The sequence below is a fragment of the Natrix helvetica genome, assembly GCF_964273705.1.
Source record: "Natrix helvetica genome assembly, chromosome: 1".
In the NCBI taxonomy this organism is placed as follows: Eukaryota; Metazoa; Chordata; class Lepidosauria; order Squamata; family Natricidae; genus Natrix; species Natrix helvetica.
In genome coordinates, this window is record NC_138548.1 from 294,361,436 (window position 1) to 294,382,050 (window position 20,615).

General features: G+C 39.9%; 1 protein-coding gene across 1 annotated transcript in view; it reads right to left on the reverse strand.

The window, feature by feature from the left end:
* CDHR4 (cadherin related family member 4) overlaps window positions 1-20,172 on the reverse strand; it is a 34,180-nt gene extending 14,008 nt beyond the window's left edge. The window contains exons 1-12 of the mRNA XM_081946442.1: window positions 20,078-20,172; window positions 13,585-13,772; window positions 12,471-12,630; window positions 12,021-12,112; window positions 11,680-11,772; window positions 11,237-11,340; window positions 9,813-9,946; window positions 5,745-5,928; window positions 5,051-5,192; window positions 4,618-4,720; window positions 2,247-2,453; window positions 1,541-1,680 (exon numbers count right to left, since the gene is read on the reverse strand). Coding sequence (XP_081802568.1) covers window positions 1,541-1,680; window positions 2,247-2,453; window positions 4,618-4,720; window positions 5,051-5,192; window positions 5,745-5,928; window positions 9,813-9,946; window positions 11,237-11,340; window positions 11,680-11,772; window positions 12,021-12,112; window positions 12,471-12,630; window positions 13,585-13,772; window positions 20,078-20,150 — 1,620 coding nt within the window. The 5' untranslated portion in view covers window positions 20,151-20,172. The remainder of the gene's footprint in view (window positions 1-1,540; window positions 1,681-2,246; window positions 2,454-4,617; window positions 4,721-5,050; window positions 5,193-5,744; window positions 5,929-9,812; window positions 9,947-11,236; window positions 11,341-11,679; window positions 11,773-12,020; window positions 12,113-12,470; window positions 12,631-13,584; window positions 13,773-20,077) is intronic.
* Window positions 20,173-20,615: the final 443 nt, after the last annotated feature.

Below are 20,615 nucleotides of genomic sequence, written 5' to 3' on the forward strand. Positions count from 1 at the left end.
TTGACTTTTGACTGTTTTTCACATTTACAACAGTTTGCAGCATCCCCATGGTCATATGATTAAAATTAAGATCTGGCTCATATTTATGACGGCTCCAGTGTCCCGGGGTCATGTGATCACCTTTGGCGGCTTTCTGACAAGCAAAGTCAACGGGGAAGCCAGATTCACTTAACTACCTTTAACAGCTGCAGGGAGGCACTTAACATCTGTGGCAAGAAAAGTCGTAAAAGGGAGCAACATTCACTTACAACTGTCTTGCTTAGCAAAAGACATTTTGGACTCAACTGTGGTGGTAGGTTGAGGACTATCTCTATTCAGTGGGCTAGCAGGCATTCCTCAAAGTTATATACAGTATTAAGATCATAACCCATAAAGCAATCCACTGGCCTCAGTGAAAACCTGCTCCATCCCAGGCCTTGCAAAAGTTTTAGAATTTATTTTTGTTAGCAGAGCAATCAAAGGGAAAATGGTCACCCTGCTTTTCTCTTGTATTACAATGCTCTGGATCTGAAGCAGGTTTCAGGGCTGCTATTTAATACTGTATGTCGTTTTAAAAGTTGCATGCAAATACCAGGCTATAAAGTCAAAGCTTTTAGAGATGATCCTACGTTGTACGTATCAGTTCCCAACAGCACAGCTATTGGTCTAGGGTTTGAGGGAGAATGGGCAGTGAGTCCAATGCATCTAGAAGGCACCAATTTGGCCGCTCTATACAGCTGGTCTCGCTCTACTCCCACTTGAATAAAAATTATTATTATTTTATTTTTAAATAACTTTTTGCAATTTTTGTTTTCAAGGTTTCTGACAGAAAGGACCCACAGATAAGCATCTTTACAGCAACGGGGAGGACAACAGGCCATGTTTCTCCTTGCAAATCTCCTTAACAAGTGGACATTTTAGAGGAGTGATAACTTAAAACCAATGAAATACATTACTATACAGCCTATTAAAGAGCAGAAGTGGGAAGAAACAAATATATAACACAGGATACATTTGGATATTGCCCCCACTACTCACACAGCAGATGAGTAATTGTAAATCATAGGAAAAGGAGGCTGTTCAAAGCTCAGCTTTTCCTAGCATATGATGGGCCAACCTTTCAGTGAACAGAGTGGGTGCACTCCCATTTTTAAAAACTAGAGGGGGACATTTAGTCATGCTGCTACACAGGCTAGAGCTGAACACGTTGCCTTTCTTCGGTTTCTCTTTTTTAGGGCTACGGCAAAGCATTTAATAGACTTAATATTGCCTTTATTCAAATATCCATAGACATATGCGCATTCCTCCCCCCCCCCCCAACAATTACATCCTCAAAACCTGGTGTTTGGCATCTGTCGCTGCTGAATTGTTCAGCAGAGTTTCAGGAGCTACCAAGTGTGGTGAGAATCCAGCATGCAAGTCAAGAGTTCTCCAGCCATCTCACTTAATCAATTGTTTGATCTGGAGGATATAATTTATGGTGCAGCTGGGGCGGGGGTGGTGGTGGTTGTCAATGCTCTGTATCAACATACTGTAGCCTCTCTTCTTTTTTTCAAATTACCTGCACGAAAATCGTGACGTTACACCTTGTTGTCCTTTGAGTACCGGAGGCTGCTTCATTCTCCAGGTCTTTTAGAATGACAGCCAGATGATACACTTTCTGTACTTCATAATCCAGGGGCAAAAGTACATGCAGCTCACCTGTGACATGTTATAAAAAACGGTTTTGGGTGATTTCCAGCTTAGTCCGCATCCAGACCCAGCCTGCTCCTTGTCAGTATCTATATCTACGCAGTTCAGCTAGCAAAAATATTTATTTATTGTGGTGCTTATTTATTATACATAGTAAATATCAAAACACTTAACTGAAAAGCGAGGATGGAAGGCAGGCAAAAGCAGAGAGAGAAATAAAGAAAAATGAACAATGGTCAAGAATCTCCTTTCTTCCCTTCCTCCCTCCCTCACTCTTTCTTTTTTTTCTTTTGTAATTAAGCTATTTGACACTCTGTCCAATAAACTAGAAAACCCTATGAGCTTTCTGTCTTTTCACTATTTTTTGTAAGTTTCATTTTCTTCTTTAGGAATTGTTTGACCTAAAATATAAAGTAGTGCCTATACTTTGCAGAGTTTGGAATCTGCCTTCCTCATGCAGTTGCTAAACATAATTCGATTCTCAATAGGTGAAACTATTAGTGAAAGAAGACCCTTAAGCTGTTTAGTAAATAAAGCCTGGGGAGGCCCTGCCAAGTAGGACCACCATTAGCTACCTGTATGGCTACTAATGTAGAAAACTCCAGCATCCGCATCCATTAGGCTGTATTCAATCTTGTTGAATGGATAGTCTTGATCAGAGCCATTGACATTGCCAATGCTGTGTCCATACGCAGTATTCTCTGGTACACTGAATACCTGTTTTGAGCACTTCGGGTCGAATTCATTCACTGGTGTCACTGTCACCAGCACAGAAACAGTGGCTGCAAGATAGAGAAAGAAACTCAGAAAGCTTATATGATGAAAAAGTTCTAGCAAGCACTTTGTAATTGGCAAGTAACTAAATTGCCTAATCTGCATAATTACAGACAGCAAGCAAAGCTCAAATGCAGTAGTACCCAAGGCTGCAGATCTGAAGGTTTACCCCTGATTTGCCAATCAAGTGGGTGATTTGATTTTTAGAGGAAAACAGGGATCAGAATGAGTAAGAAACTGTCATCTGCTTATCTCCCAGTGATAACTCCTTCTAGGTCCTTTTCACAGTGCTATTGTCGGTTCTTAAAGGCACAGTCAGGAATCAACCACAAGAAATACCAGAACTCTATTTATATAAGCTATAATAACACAAAAGATTGACAAGATTTCTCCTTCTGTCTCTCTTATATCAAATACAGTTACTCTTGGGTTTCCTTGGCATACTTTTCTGCCTTCCTGGACTAAGTTCAAGTTTTGCTAATGGTTGCTGCATGTTTTCTTCAAGGCCATCTCTGTAGTTCTGTATACATATTGGGATGTAAGTCACATGGAGAAGAATTTGACACTCTTTTGACCATTTCACTGGAAAGTTTGTGCCTTAATCATACTTTATACATGAATGGGGGTAGACCTGAGATCCTCAATCTTTTGGCTCCCGCAATATATTTGCAATTTTGAAAACCTGCCATAAGCATTCTCATAAAATAGCTACTATGAGAAAAAGCCAATTTACTGGAAGGCAAGCTAAAGAGGTTAATTCCTGCTACCCAATCTCTACCATTTCACCTTACATCTGTCCTTATTTTTCTGGGCAGCTGGGCATACTGCCAAACAAAACACTGGCTCTAGCTACCAAATCATTTGTCATTTCTAATGCTTCTGGGGGTATAGTGAAGTTCAGGAACACTGCTGGAAACAAAGATAATGCTTGAGGCTGGTGTTTTGTTCTGAACCACACCACCTTGATTTTTTAAAGAAATCTAAAAATAAAAATAAGATCATGGAAGATATGGAGCCTGGCAGCCATTAAATGAGAGGTCTGTGGCCACGTTCCCACTCTGGCATCCACCCAAGAGACCCATGAGATGGGCCTATAGTGACACATACAGCTAAGCACCAACACATAGAGAATGAATATGCATATCTTAGGAATGATTCGTATGTTGGCTTGATATGGTTAGAACTTAGTACAAGAACTTGATTCTCTTACATACCGCCATTGTGCTAAATTTGCACAACTTGTATATGTATTTTAAGTGCTGTACCCTAAAATTAATAGTCATGTTCCATTGGGGAAAGGATTATTCTAATACATATAGGAAGAACACAGTTGTATTAAATAGCCTCTGAACATTTCCCGTTTGGCATAATTTTGTTATTTCAATTGTATTAATATTTTGAGGAATTTGTCAAACATACATCTTGGTAGTCTATCCTGGCCTTTCCGGTTGATCTGCTTTCTATGGGGGAGGACCCAGATCACATGTAGCTGTTGTTTGCCTATCACAAATTTACTTAGCCATTGTCTCCAGGCACCAATGCATGGCTCCCATCAGTCTCAACCAACTGCTGTTTTTCAATTGCTTCTTTTGGGCTCTTAGATGCCTTTACATTAATATGCTGATAACTGCTTCTGGGCAAACTAATAATTGCCCTATTTATTTTCAATAGTACTGAAAAAAAGTGGGATCATTTGACTCTGATCAATGACCATGGAAACAGGAAGCTGTTTGTCAAGAAAATTATATGATCTTTTAGTCACTAAATGTGAAGTTCAAACAAATTTTACTTCTCAAGCTTAAATAATTCTCCTTATTTGGGGAAAAATATATTCTTTAGCAATTTAGTCTGTAATTTCAACTACCCTGATACAAGTTTTATTTTATTTTTTGTTTTATATGAAGGGCAGGAAATTGCACAATAGTATATCAGTTAGCTTTGCTTTTCTGCATAAAATTCCATTATAGTAGTAGTACTTTTCTCCAGGTCAGACAAAAGTGACAAACATTCTAAATTTATTTTTATCAACACATTTCAAATAGCTATTTATGCAACCATGGCCCCAAACATTTTGGTGAGATATGTTCTAGAATTCTTTCAGGTTTCTTTGACTTCATCAATATCCAGAAATGACAAACTTCAAATAGTGCTTTTTAGCAATGTGGTACTTACTGGTTTGTGCGGGACTTCCTTCATCAATCACTAGAATGGCAGCTCTGTATTGAAAGTTAAGAGTGGCCATACTTCTTGAATCACAGTCCAAACTGCTATTTACCTATCAGACCACAGGATAGAAAGATCAGGAGAAAGAGGACAGAGGTTTCCTTTAGTTATTAACCCATGGCAGAGAAACTTATGGTATCTTCTACAAAAGAGAGAGGTCCTTAGTCAACTAAGATCCAAAGCTCCAATCAGGGTCCCTAAAGCACCACAATCCTGAATGGGAATTCAGTGCCCCTTTGAGCTTCGTACTAAATGTACTGTTCATTTAAATGTAGATTTTCAGTACTGCTTATATGAATTGTTGTGGATGTATATTGAATATATATATTCAAGCCTTTCCTGATATATACCTAGCAACTGATGTTCCACTCCAAAGACTCACCTGAAGATTTGGACCATCCATTTTGAAGCTATAAGGTGGGTTCTGGTTGACTATATTGTACGTCAAGCTGCTGTTGATATTCTCTGGATCATAGCAAGACAGAGAGAATATGGAGCTCCCAGTGGTCTCTGGAACCTGAGTCCTGGAATTAAGCAAAACTAATAACAATTTTTTAAAAAAAACAGCAACAAGAAGGTAGAAAAAGAGATTTGAAGGGAGTAAATATATCCGTTTTCTCCTCTCCCCTTGATTTTCAGAAGTTTCTCTTAAAAGACTGTTTTTAAAAGAAAAGAGAATACTTCAAGATTTCCAACAGGGCTACTAATTTAGTTTTGGTTTATGAGGTCAAAAGATATGTATCTTGGTTTCTGATTTCTCCAAACCATTAGCCCATAGTTAATGAAACTTGTGTGACCTCCAGATTTGCTGAATTACACAATCAAAACCTGTTCCTGGAGTTGATTTAATTGATTAGGGAATTTACCTGGATCTATTTATCTTAAAGTAATCCTAAACACTCTCCCCACTTAGCAATCTAACTCCTATACTTCTCACTTCAGAAATAGTAGCCCTCCTAATCACCTAATCTACCACACATTCATCCCTATGCAGAAAGTTAGACACCCTCAAATTGATTCTATTACGCTATGTTTTCTTGGCTCAAGATACCCCCATTTTCTTTGCAGACACGTACACAAACACAGCAGGAGAACACAAGGGTCCTTCCAAGTTCTCCTGCTTCACAGTAATGTTGACAAGGATGCTGGCTTGATCAGCGTGGTGTAACATATTGTAAGCTTTCACCTTCAACTGGGTGTTTGCTAAGCTTGGATTGTTTTTCAGATCTAAGTAGTATGTGGTCCTGATGATGCCTGAATCTGCATAATTAAAAATATATTATTTTATTAAGAAATTTAATTACATTTGGAAAACCATATACAAACTGAACTTGAGAAAGAGAAGAGAATGGAAAGTAAGAATAAAAGTGGAGTAAAAAATAAAAAGAAAGAAGAAAAGCACAGAAAATGCAGGTAGCCCTCAATTTATGACAATTGAGGCAAACATTTATGTTGTCAAGTGAGAAATAAGTAAGTGAGTTTTGTCCCATTTTACGACCTTTCTTGCCACATTTATTAAGTGAATCACTGCAGCTGTTAAATTAGGAACACAGTTGTTAAGTGATTCTGGTTTCCGCATTGACTTTCCTTGTCAGAAGGTCACAAAAGGTGACCAAATGACTCTGGGACACTGCAACCACCATAAATATGAATCAGTTGTCAAGCATCCGAATGTAAATCATGTGACCATAGGGATGCTACAATGGTCATAAGTGTGAAAAACTGTCATAAGTCACTTTTTTTCAATGACGTAACTTCAAATAGTCACTAAATAAAGTGTTGTAAGTCGACGACTACCCGTATAATAAGGAAAAAGAAAATAAATAAATAAACATCAATGACTTCCAACCTTACTCACAATAAACAAATTTGATAACTATTCAATGTCTATAAACAGATGTCTCTTTTTCTCATATCCCATCCCTTAGCTCTATGCAAATTCATTTTAAAAATGGTCTTTTCAACCCTGGTATCATTAATAAGCTCATAGAGGGTTGCTAGAACATTACAAAAAATAATTTTAACTTTGATTATATAAACAACTTTATATTCCTTCCTTTTACTTCTAGCACTCTTCATTTAATCAAATATTATCGTAGGATTTTATTTCTTACAATACAATAGCAGAGTTGGAAGGGACCTTGGAGGTCTTCTAGTCCAACCCCCTGCCTAGGCAGGAAACCCTATACCGTTTCAGACAGATGGCTATCCAACATCTTCTTAAAGACTTCCAGTGTTGGGGCATTCACAACTTCTGGAGGCAAGCTGTTCCACTGATTAATTGTTCTAACTGTCAGGAAGTTTCTCCTCAGTTCTAAGTTGCTTCTCTCCTTGATTAGTTTCCACCCATTGCTTCTTGTTCTACCCTCAGGTGCCTTGGAGAATAATTTGACTCCCTCTTCTTTGTGGCAACCCCTGAGATATTGGAACATTGCTATCGTGTCTCCCCTAGTCCTTCTTTCTCTTAAGCTAGACATACCTAGTTCCTGCAACCGTTCTTCATATGTTTTAGTCTCCAGCCCCTAATCATCTTTGTTGCTCTTCTCTTCAATTCTTTATCCTATCTCACAGATTTCTTCAATGCTTTAACAAGCCTCTTGTAGATCCAATAAGAAAGCATTTTTCAAGTCATTCTCTTGGATCGTTATCAGTCCTTTTCTAAATTGTTCTTTTGAGCTGCCATGTGTACTTCCAAATGCTGTACTTTGTCTTATCAGATAAAATTTCTAATCACATCTGTTTTCCTTTATTAACATGTTTTAGACACAGATTACCTATAGAAGCAGGCGTTGTTACTGACACTGTTGATACTAGTCTAGTTACTAACTTATGGACTTATTCTTCAAAGATCTCCTTTAATATTTCTGAAGTTGTAATGATTTGTATCATATTGTAAGTCCCGGTATTATTTGACACCAGTATAGTTTGTCTCCTGCTTAAAATCTTTAGTTTCCTCTAGTGCAGGGGTGTCCAACTTGCGGCCCACGGGCCAGACATGTCACACAGTAAGGTTCTACATTTAGGCAACAAAAACGGAATGCACAGGTACAGTATAGATGATACCTTGCTCAGTAGTAGTAACTGTGAAAGGGATCTTGGAGTCCTAGTGGACAACCATTTAAATATGAGCCAGCAGTGTACAGCAGCTGCCAAAAAGCCAACACAGTTCTAGGCTGCATAAATAGAGGGATAGAATCAAGATCACATGAAGTGTTAATACCACTTTATAATGCCTTGGTAAGGCCACACTTGGAATACTGCATTCAGTTCTGGTCGCCACGATGTAAAAAAGATGTGGAGACTCTAGAAAGAGTGCAGAGAAGAGCAACAAAGATGATTAGGGGACTGGAGACTAAAACGTATGAAGAACGGTTGCAGGAACTGGGTATGTTTAGCTTAAGAGAAAGAAGGACTAGGGGAGACATGATAGCAGTGTTCCAATATCTCAGGGGTTGCCACAAAGAAGAGGGAGTCAAACTATTCTCCAAGGCACCTGAGGGCAGGACAAGAAGCAATGAGTGGAAACTAATCAAGGAGAGAAGCAACTTAGAACTGAGGAGAAATTTCCTGACAGTTAGAACAATTAATCAGTGGAACAGCTTGCCTCCAGAAGTTGTGAATGCCCCAACACTGGAAGTCTTTAAGAAGATGTTGGATAGCCATTTGTCTGAAACGGTATAGGGTTTCCTGCCTAGGCAGGGGGTTGGACTAGAAGACCTCCAAGGTCCCTTCCAACTCTACTATTGTATTGTATTGTATGTCTGGTGAAATTCAGCAGGTTCTGACAGGTTCTGGAGAACCGGTAGTAGAAATTTTGAGTAGTTTGGAGAACTGGCAAATACCACCTCTGGCTGGCCCCTGAGTGGGGTGGAAATGGAAATTTTGCAGTATCCTTTCCCTGCCACACCCACAGAACTGGTAGTAAAAAAAATTGAATTTCACCACTGGACCACGCCCACCCCTGGTTTAGCGAAGTGGGGAAAGTCATGATACATCATGTGTCGACAATGTGATGCCACGAGTTTGACACCCCTGCTCTAGTGTCTAGTTTCTGAAATCATAACTTATCTTTTATCTCACTTCCAATTGCAATAACCAAAGCAACTGTTTCCTACAAGAAGTTGTTATTTTTTATACTTAATTCCAAAATCTCATAGTAAAAGTCAACACTTCAAATTTATCTGGACCCTTAATCAATCAGTACAGTAACTTTCTCAGATCAAATTTTTATTTTTATTTATTATTTCAAAGTCTTTAATCTCTTAAGCTTTTAGTTATTTTTTGTCTTCTTCAGAGTTGAAGATACATTTTCCTGATGAAGACTTCAAACCTGTTATTCCAAAGGTCTCTAATACCGTAGCCTTAAAATAGTTAATTCAGGTAGTCCTTTGACTTCATTTAATGACCATTCAAAATTACAATGGCCCTGAAAAAAATGACTGATAATGATTTTTCACAATTATGACCATTGCAACATCTCCATGTGATCAAATTTTGGACAGTTGGCAACTGGCATGAATTTATGCCTGTGGCAGTATTGTGGGGTCATGTGATCACATTTTGTGACCTTCTGACAAGCCAATGGGGAAGCCAGATTCACTTAACCATGTTGCTAACAATTGCAGTGATTAACAACAGTGACAAGAAAGGTCATAAAAAACAGCAAAACTCAACAACTGTCTTGTTTAGCAAGGGAAATTTTAGGCTCAATTTTGTGGTTGTAAGGAACATGTAGGCAAATTCCAAAAGTAATTAGAAACTTAGTGTTCTTTAAAAGCTCTTCCATGGTTGCAAGCAAGATAGTTGAGCTTTTCATCTCCTATTGCTCAAACTCACAGAAAACTGCCAGTCCCCTTGCGAGAAGCAGCCACTGGAGCACATATGGGCAATCCTGTCCTTTCCTTATCTGGAATGGGTCCAAGGAACCAAACTCACCTTGGTCTTCCTTGGTCTTTACTTTTTTTACTTTTGTTGCTTTTACAGAACTGTTTTTCATACCTTCCCTGGAAGCCCTTTAATGAAGGAAGAATAATTATCAGCCTCTTGAAAGCAAGAAGGCTGAAAATTGAAAATCAGCGTAGCTAGCTCCTAGAGACTTCCTGAGATGGTGTGGATGCTAAGGCTTACCTGGGGCATTTAATTACCTGGTTCAATGGTGAAATAGCGTGTGCTTGGGGAGATGATCTGGTAGAGCACAGATTCCCCAGTTGCTTCGACCTGTATGACTTTGGACAAAGGTGGTACATTTTCCGGTATTGAACGTGCAACTGATGATTTCCTGAATCATAAAGGCAAAGATGTAAATAACTCTTTCTGAATCAGGAGTCTATTAAGAGCATTACTGTTTACTCTGCCTACTTGAAGTAAAAAAAATAGTTATATGTTTACATGGGCACAAAAATATTAACATTGATGGGGATATATCCTGAATTAAATCAGTCTCCATGCATGTCTTCCTCAGAGTTCCAAATATATTTGGTTAATGTTATGGTGTATGGTTGAACTACAAGTATGGCTCATACTATGGTCTGTTCAATCTATGTGACCTAGACCTATGAGGTAGAAGAGACAAAAAACTTATACTAGACAAGGTTATACTAGACTAGAAAGAGGCTCAAATCTCCTCAACCTCTTTCTGCAATGCATTCTAGATCTACAATTTGGTCTACATGGCAGGGAGAAAATCTCAGTAGAAAACATTACATTTCAGGAGTTCCAGAAGTGTGCAGCTTGATTCAAGCCTTCCAGTTCTTTCCCCAGAGAGGGGTATAAGTCATGTACGATGGATGGAGAATAAATGAGTCCTTGTGTGCTGGGATTTCCATTAGTAGTAAGTAGCGCTGCCTCAGGCCATGCATGATTGAGCAGACATAAATTTTAGAGGTGCCAACAAAGCCTCATTTTGAGCAGTACATCTTCAAATTCCAATACCCGGTATCTTTGACTTACAACCATGTATTTAGTAACCTTTAAAATTTACAACGGCATTGAAAAAAAGTGATTTATGACCAGTTTTCACGCTTACAGCCATTGCAACATCCCCGTGGTCATGTGATCATGCTTTGGTTGCTTGGCAACCAACATGTATTTATGATAGCTGCAGTGTCGCGGTGTCATGTGGCCATCTTTTGCGACCTCTGACAAGCCAAGTCAATGGGAAAGCCATATTCACTTAACAACTGTGTTACTAACTTAACAACGGCAGTGATTTACTTAACACGTGGCAAAAAAAGGTCATAAAATGGGGCAAAATTCAGTTAACAACTGTCTTACTTAGCAGTGGCAATTTGGAGATCACTTGTGTTTGTAAGTTGAGGATACCTGTAAGTATCACAGAGGATTCTGAGATTGTACTGTAGGATCAAGTGGGATTTCATGTGACCAGATCTGAAGCAATAACTATTCTCTAATATAATTCCAGTTCTGTGCCATTTGCTGCAAGAGATTCTGTAGTAATGTGTATCTTTAAAGGATATAATGGGATGTCTTGGGCCATACCTATTTGCTGGCAACCCAACATGCACATCTAAATATCACCATGTCTTTATCCCCATCTCCTCCAACTCACCTGAAACTGACTTTGTTATGGTAAACAGGGTTCACCTGGACAGACAGAAGCACTTCGCAACTTCTTGAAGCACCATCGTTAACCACAATTTTTAGTGGGAATGTCTGCAGGGGCAAAACAGGAAAAGTTAGTTGAATCCAAGAGGCCCAATGAATAAGCCTACAGTTCCACGGAAGCCTTTGAAACAGCTAATTCCCTGAAATTATTAGGAACTGTGCAATGAGAAAGGTCCAAAGGCCTGAAACAAGACATGTGGAAATCAAAGTCTAATGGCAAAATGCTGATGAAGACAACAGAAGCTCCCTGGGGACATGCAATTCTCCTTGGGATGGTTTGGGATATGACAGAGAGCCAAGGACTAACATGCCTTGAATGGACTCCTGCTATTTCACTGGGATGCTAAGCAGATGTACTGTATGTGCAAGGCAAACAATAGCACATACCTTGCCAGCTTGTTCACGAGTGAAACCTGCAGCAGGTGCCTGCAAGACTCCTTCTGGAGTTATGTCAAAAGGCAAGGAAGGCTCAATGGTGAACTGTGGGAAGGGAAGACAATGTGGCGATTATAGAGTAGACAATACCCTCCACTTGTTATCCCAGCCACTGAGTCTCACCCTGTCAGAGTCATCCTTCAAAATGCCACCTCCCCTCAGATAACCACCTCATCTTAGATGATCCAGAGGAATTTTTTCTCTCATTTGAGGAGGACAATTTGTCCCTCCTTGTGATCACAGAGCTTTTCTCAAGCACACTCCTGCTTTTTTCTCCCAACCACTGCACTTACGGTCAGTATGCCTGTGCCCCGCCTCTTCAAGACAGTTGTGTAGATTCCTCCTCCAGGTGGAACATCCTCTGAAACTTGTATAGGCGGCCGTCCTATAAGAGAGATGGGTGGGGGGGGGGGGAATTAACATGAATTGAACTTGGCAACATGGGCAAACTGAGGTTGAACAGACTCTCGTTTCAGGATTATGAGACCTTTTGGGCAATTCTACTACCACTACTCTACTCTCTCTTCTATTCTTGGTCAAAATAATATTTTGCTACCTTGTGTTGATCAGGATCTGCTCTATGTTTATGGAAAATTAAACACATCCCACCACTGCCTGCTGACTAATCTCCACCTAATCAATTCCACTATAATCTTATGTTAAAATGTTTTTCATTAAAGCACTTTTATCTTTTGTTGAATGTGCCAAAACTAATTTAATCAAGGAAGCTGCTGCATTCTTACCTATGTCAGTATATCCGTCATTGCACACTAATCTCTTTGTTTCATTAACTTGAACGAAGAGTTGAGCATCTTTTGTCTCTCCTGTACACTTTGCGGTGAATGTTAAGGCATACAGATTCACCACTCTAGCATCTAGAGCAGCACTGGGACTAAGTGTCACCTGGGAATCAAAAGAAAGAACCTTGGTGTGATTCTTAAGTAAGCATTAGAACAGAGTAGAGTTCACCAGCCTCTTCCCTCCCCTACACATCTCTGTGAGGGTAATTCCATCAAAGGACTGCCAGCCATTTCAAAAGCAACCCTGGATCTCAATAATTTCTTCACATCATCTGTGTTTGAGAACTTAAGACAATTTATTGCTAACTCAGTAATGTGGTGTTGGGATGATGAAGATTTTATTAACCTTATATTTCATTTTTTTTTCAGTTCTTCAACATTACTGTTAATATGCACACCAGTCTTCATCAAGTACTGCAAAGTGATTTACAGAACGAATATAAAATATGTAAAACCAAGAATTGTAAAAACAAACAAACCCAAACAGTCAAATGCCATAGCCAGCAGTGCGTCAATCAAAAAGAACCCTCACATGAATAAATAGATAAATATCTTAATTCATAAAATGTACTATTGAGAACTATTTCATGCACTTTGAACATAGAGAGTTCCAAAGTGAGATGAATACAAATGAAGAAGTTCTTATTCTGATTACCATTGTCCACTTTTAACATCATAAATAAAGCCCCTCCTAAGACCTTCTCAGCATTGGAAGAGGCATTCTTTACTAAATCCACTACTCACTTCTGTTCTGCATCACAGCAACAGAGCCACAATCCCTTTCCCAATCTCGTCTTCTAGTTGCCCCCAAAAATGAGCCCTCAGATTTGTTGGACCATAAGCCCATTGTGGGATTCTCCAAATTGTAATCTGAAAACTTCAGAGCGCGTAGGGTGAAGAAAGCTGGAATACTTAGCAGTAAGAGTCCAAATTGTTTATATGTGGCATTTGTAAAAATGCCACGTATCACTTAGCATTTCCTTGGCCATTAATACAAATACTATTCCTCGACAATCATTCTAAGATATATTGGGCTGGCCTATATTATCTTGTTTACCTGATAGTTGCCAGCAGGTAAGATGTGTAGAAAGTTAAAAAAAGAGGGAACCGGGGTGACGGTCTTCAGGGATGTCTCAGGCACATGGCTTCTGTTTGTACAAATGACAGAGAAGGCAGTCACAACTGAATTTGGTTCCGCAGTTTCTTCCAGTACCACTGTTTTAGGAAGGTATCTGAACTCGATACCTAAGAGAAGGAATAGCAGGAGAATGTTGGTCCTATGACACCACTAATGAGAGCAAGGACCATCTGCTAAGGACTGCTTCTCCCTAATAGCAACTTTGGTCTGGAATCCTCTTCCAGCTGAAATTCACAAAGTACCTATTTCTTCATCCAGCCTTCTGTGTATATAGCATTAATGTTTGATGGAGGTTTGTTGTTTGATTTTGTCCTCAATTGTTTATTTATAAATATTTATTTTTTTAGTAAAAATGAATTTATTCTTAATTTAATAAAGAGCAGCTACTTTATCCGATACATTACTTTCACATTCTTTTTTGGGGGGTCTTTCAACTCAAAGAATCCATATTTAAGAACAATAAGATGACTAAGCAGAAGCCAATAGAGAGGCTTGCCAAGAACTATAGTTCAGCCACATCTGGAAATTTCTTCAGTTCTCTTGTTATGAACCTACAACTTATTTCATGGTGTCACTTGCTGAGCGCCTGCAAACATACTCTCTTCCAAAATGTAAGTATGTTTTCTACCACAAACAAAAAACATAGCAGGAATGTCAACGGGGTATGATTGGGAAAAAAACAAGATGGTGGGTGTGTTAAGTCCTCGGGCTTATGACCTGGGCCTAGTCAAACTCGCTCGGGCTTCACTGATTGGTTCCAGCGCGCCTGAAGACAGGCGCGTTGAGCGTAGCCCTCGGATTGGCCGACCGCCTGATGGCGGTTCTACAAATGGCTGTCAGACAGCCCCTGTTTTTTGTTCGTAGCTTTATGTTAGCTTGTTAATAAATGGTTTGACTGCAACTTGGCGTCTGGCGTTATCTTGGCTTGAGGATTAAGCAGGGTGTAAAAATGTGATTGAAGGAATTCAAATATATATAAAAATGGAACTTTAATCACATTTTTCACAATCACAGTCTTCACATTTTTTCCACATCCTGTGAATACCCCTGAAATATAGGAGCAGAGGTGGATTGCTCCCGGTTCAGCCCAGTAGTAGAATTCAGGCCTGGGTCGCAGAAGCATCAGTGACCCAGGCCTGCCACGCCCCTGAACCAGTTCCCTCACCGCCACTGGGCCGCCGCCATTTTGGTTTTTAGTGACTGCGCGTACGCAGTTCACTGTAAATTGTTCTGTGCATACACAAAGAACAATTTACAATTGAATAGCGCACGCGTCTTGCGCTGGTAGTAAAACAGGCAGCAACCCATCCCTGCATAGGAGGTCCTCTTAGGCACAATGGGAAGACTGTTTCCTGAAGGATGTTTTAATATCCCCCTTTTCTCCTGCTACTAATCAAGGAGAGAAGCAACCTAGAGCTAAGGAGAAAGTTCCTGACAGTTAGAACAATTAAGAGTGGAACAACTTGCCTCCAGAAGTTGTGAATGCTCCAACACTGTAAGTTTTTAAGAAGAGATTGGATAACCATTTGTCTGAAACGATATAGTAGGTTTTCCTGCTTGAGCAGGGGGTTGGACTAGAAGACCTCCAAGGTCCCTTCCAACTCTGTAATTGTTATATTTGTTTGTTACTTGCCTCAATTATAAAACATTTAATGCCCTTTGAAGCAGCACTCCAGGGACTGTCTGTTTTCCTGTATTTTTTCTCCTGTTGCTTTTATCTTTCTGAATAAGTTCAGAACAGAGCATATAAAGAAAAATTATCCTAAATTCCTAAAGTCATACTGAGATCCCCAATTTAAGAGAGCTGTTTTGTTAACAGTGTGGAAAGACATTCACCCACCGCAGGAGAAAGTTGGAACAAATATTTGTTGGAATGCAGACAGTAAGCAGAAATGGTTTAAGAGAACCCAAAGACATATCTAGCTTTGCCTTTATCTTTCTCCTTCTCCAAACTTTCTGAATGCATTGGATAATAATTTACAAGAGCCATGCTGGCTGAGAATGATGGGAGGTATAGTCAAGAACATTTGCGGAGTAATTTTGATATGAATTGTAAGTGATGACTATGGAAGGGATGCACAGAAATTTTGTAACCAATTGACACACTTTCTATCATTTGTAATGGAAGATGGTTTTATGTTTTTTGTTCTGTCCGTTTGTTTGTTTAAAAATAAAAAAAAATATTTATTAAAAAAAAAGAACATTTGCAGAGTAATGGGTTTGCACAGCCCTGCACTAATCTCAGCAAGCCTTTTTTATCCTTCTTTCCTGAAAGTGCTTTCAATGAATTATAGTTGAATTAATTATATTTAATTAACACAGATTCATGATCCATGGGAAAAAAATCCTAAACCTGTTCTTTGATGATAGGATATAAAATTATATAGAAAGCCTGAAGGTCTATTGGGCTGTTCTAGGGAGCTGAAATGTGCAGGTTGAGTTGTATTAATTTTACTTGGTTCCTATAAAATTATTACCGAGTTAGGAAAAACGTTTTCCTCCCTAATGAAAAGATTTTACGCATCCCTTCTCCTTTTCCAAACTACTTCTGCAATTCTAAACCCATTTAATTAATTAATAGTACTAGAGGAAAATAAAAAAGGGATGCTTTATGTATTGTATTTTGACAATCTCTACATTTCCTGTTGAAAAAGGGATCTGCACAAAAGTGAAACAAGAATCTTTTTTTGTTACCTCAGTGACTAACAACAACGACATTTCATTACGCTATCTTTTATGTACATTGTGAAGAGTTGGCTTTTACTCTCATGGCCATCTTGGATATCAGCTTGTACATCAATGAGGGAAATTCGCTAAACAGCCAAAGATAGTAACACTCTTCTCCTTGGAATCAAATTTCTATAAAGTGTTTGTAGAAATATGTCAGACAAGTCAGGAATTGCAGTTTTAGGTGAGCTGGGAGCAAAAGACTGGTCAAAAGTACCCAAGCTCTCAAGAGCTCACTGATCAGGTAAGGTTCAACTACCTCTGGAAGCCTGTTTTTTCTTCCAGCAGTCCACCATCATAGGCTAAATGAGCCCAGGGTTTGAGCGCCAGTTCTGCAACATTTCATATTCAGTCTCCAAATAATGCTTTGGAGCATGCAGGAGTGTAAGCGTAGCCCAGGTCTGCCCTATTATAAAGCAATGCTCCGATTATGGTATCTGAATTGGGACTGCCCCCTTTTCTTCTTCCTGATGTCCTGGTCCCAAGGTTCTGGAACAAATGCTTGGAATAAAGATTCCTCCCATGAGCCTTCTCATCTTAGAACTGTCCCATTACTGAAGGGAAAGAGCATTACATCTAGCGAAATAGCAGGGAGGAGGAGGTCAATTGAGGACAGCTGGAAAATTGGAAAAAGAAAGACAAGTTCAACAGCCAATTCACTATTTTATATGTCTCTAAAACAATTTCTATCTCTGGGGAAAGAAGAGGAGAAACCTATTATTAATTAGGTAGGATGCTTCCTGCTTCTTTTCAAGTCAAGGGGGAAAAAACCCAGTTTTCCCCCTAATTATTCTGAATTCCCAGGTGTCAATTGACAATAGATATTCCTCATGAAATGACAGCATTTTTAAATCTAATAAATTAGATCTATTGCAGCTTTTTTGTTTTGCTTTTATAATGTTTAATCTGGCACTGTTGCCTTGAAAGCTATGCTATTTTTTAAAAACAATTAAGCAAATACATCAAATTTCCATCCTGTGCACTCCAGATCTGTTGGAATACAGAACCCATAATTCTCTGCTAATATCTCCACTGATTGGTAATAAAGCCAGAAACTGTAATAGAAGAGATCTGAGAGTCAATGTAGAAAAAGACAAAATTAAATTGAGAAATAAGTAAATTTAAATCAGAAAGCAGAAGAGGTTACCAGAACAATTGGCTGGTGTTTTATTGTCATTGTTCATTGGTAGATCATTTCTAGTTTGCTATTTTATTGTGTTTTTGTGATTACTTATTTGGATTAAGATGTAGAAACAATAAAGAATCTTGTAACACCTTAAAAAGGGATGCACTGAGTATCACATGAGCTCATATGTTAATATGCCTGTTCCAAGGTGCCACTGGATTCACTGCTGCTTTTGCGTCAGCAGACTTACACAACAATCCCCTCTAGAACAAAGGTTTTCATGCTCATTAAAACTGTTCTTGGCCTCCTCTCATCCATCATTGGATTCTAAAATTTCCTAGGGTGCAATCATCTTGTTTTGATCAAAGACTGGATATTTTGTAAAGCTATAGCCCTAGGCAGCCTTCAGGCACCCCGGTGCCTTTATGCCCATCTGGTGGCACATGTACTCACATACATATGCTTGGCTATAATCCATGTTTGTCTACATGAAGAGCAGCCAGCTTTGTTTTCACAGCTGTCACACATCAAAGGCTGTTCTTATAGTGCCACTAGCAACCTTATTTTCAAGCCATTGGTGTCTGGCCATTAAATATGGGTAAGCAGGTTTCCTTACCTTCAGCTCCGATATCTGAATCTACAGGAGGGAAGGAAATAAAAAGAGAAAAGAAAAGTTTCCTATGCTCTACCTGCTGTGAATCGAGTTAACTAGCAAATATGACTCAGAAAATTCACTGCTAAATGAGAAATAAAGGGAGATGCTCCCTGACTGCTTACAACCCATTTTTATGGTGTAATTGCCTTGCCTCTTCCACATAATTTGATGCTGGTCTGCTACTATTTATGCCATGATTTTTCCACCCCAGAACACCACTAGGTGCTACAAATCAATTGTTTTGATTGATAACGCTCCATCTGGATTCACCCCTTCTTAAGGAAGGGTGGAAAAGGTCGCTCCAGCTTCTGTCGGATCATCTTTGCATCTAGTTCTCTCCTCCTCCGAGAATCTAATCAAGAGCACCAACATTGCACTAATTTCCTCTGCAAATCAGGGCAGGAAAAATCAGATGCTCGGCCCCATTGTCACAAGGCAGCCAGGAAACCTCCTTTGAGGAACAGGGAGAGTGCTTTTTGTTAAGACCCAGGACTGCCAACTCTTCCAAATGGAAAAAAGATTGGGGGGGGGGGGAGGTAGAGTCCTCCAAATCAAGGAATTAAGCCTGGGTGGCTGAGGGGCAAAGGAGTGGAGCCCCCTAATATCAGCCTGGGCTTGAGGGCAGAGCCAAATAGAGGACCTGCCTGTTAAATGGCAGAGCTACCGTAGGAAGAGCAGAGCAAGAAAAACAGCTTCCCTTCCCCACCCTTACACACACACACACACACACACACACACACACTCCAGGCAACACCTTGGAAAACAAAAACAAACAAAGAAACCAAACAAGCAAGCTCTGCCTAGGTCAAGAGCTGCTTTGTTTTTGCTTTCCTCCCTTAAGACCCAGCAAGGGGAATGGAAGCCATTTGGTCCGGATCAGCCCTGCAGACCTGGCTTCAATCTCTGAGCCTCGCTGCAGATGAAGGGAGGCTGCACTGGAGCTAGCCGGACTGGGACACTTGCTGTTTGGCAAGTGAGCTTTGAAAGATCCCTGCAGGTGTAATTAACACCAACACCCTAATTAGAGGGACAGTCTTGATATGATGAAGCAAGTGCTGCACTTTGCCAGGAGGCCCACGGATTCCCATAACGGAGGCAGTGGTGGGATTCAAAATGTTTTACTAAAGTAAAAGTAGTAAAAGGGGCTTGGTGGGCATGGCTTGGTGGTCATAGCAGGGGAAGGTTGCTGCAAAATCCCCATTTCCTCCTGATCAGCTGGGCCTGGGAGGCAGAGAATAGATGCGGGCGGGGCCAGCCAGAAGTGGTATTTATCGGTTATCCGAACTACTCAAAATTTCCGCTACCGGTTCTCCAGAACTGTTCAGAACCTGCTGAATACCACCTCTAGGTGAGGGGGCATTTCCTAGAGCCCCCTCAAATTCATTCAAGGAACTGTACAGCTCGTGTGCCCTACAGTTAGGCATAGGATTTGTGCAATCAGAAGCCACTGTGTAAAATCACATGCTTCAAGAGATCTGGGGCAAGTATTCTACTGAAGTGCTTATCTACCTATGAGTCATGGTCCATTTTATCTTTTCTTACAAGGTTGAGGGCCCATGTAGATTGGAAGCATCTCTCACAAGCCAAACAGCACTTTGGGGAGGGTAGTTCAGTTCAGAAAAGCCTCCCCACTCCTCACCTAATGGTCCCTCAGCCATAGTTCAAAAGATGATCAAAAAGAATATTCGTAGTTCTGGGTAGCACTTTGGGCTCCTCAATGCTCTCTAACCTTGATTGTTTTGTTGCAGATGTTTCATGGCCAAACTAGGTAATTTCATCAGTGCTAGTGATGCCTAGCACTAATGACGTTACCTAGTTGGATAAAGGGAACATCTGCAACAAAACAACAAAACTCAGAGAGCACAAAGAACCCCCACAATTCAAAAGCACAAGCAAGCCCTTACCTATCGTCCAGGCACTGAGGAGCAGAAAGAGGAACAAAGGCCTGTCCCACTTCGCTAGGCCAAGTCGCTGCATTTTGTCGAAGTTGCCGACTCTCCCAAGGTTGCCAGATTGTGTTGCTAACAACACTGGGCTGGGCTGGGCAGGGTTAGGCCCGGCAAATCTCACCTGTGTAATCTGTAATCCTTTGCTATGAAAGTCATTTGCTACAAGATGGGCAGCGAATTAAATAAAGAAATAAAACCTTGCCAAAGAAATGTTGAGAGACATCCAGAAGTTCCAAGTCATCTCATTGTTTCAGGGCTCATCTAAGCATTGACTGCTCTTTTGCCTGGATTCCTTTGTCCAAAAGCCCATATAATGCACTCCCCAAGATGATATTATGGGCTATTTCAATCTAAGCTTCAGCTTCAAAAGTCTTTTCCAAGGGAATTTCCAAAAATAGGGAAAGATTATTGGGTGCATAAGTAATTGTTTATATTTACTGTGAGAGGAAAGATCATCCATGAAAACTGCTTTCTTTCGATTGATCAATCGATC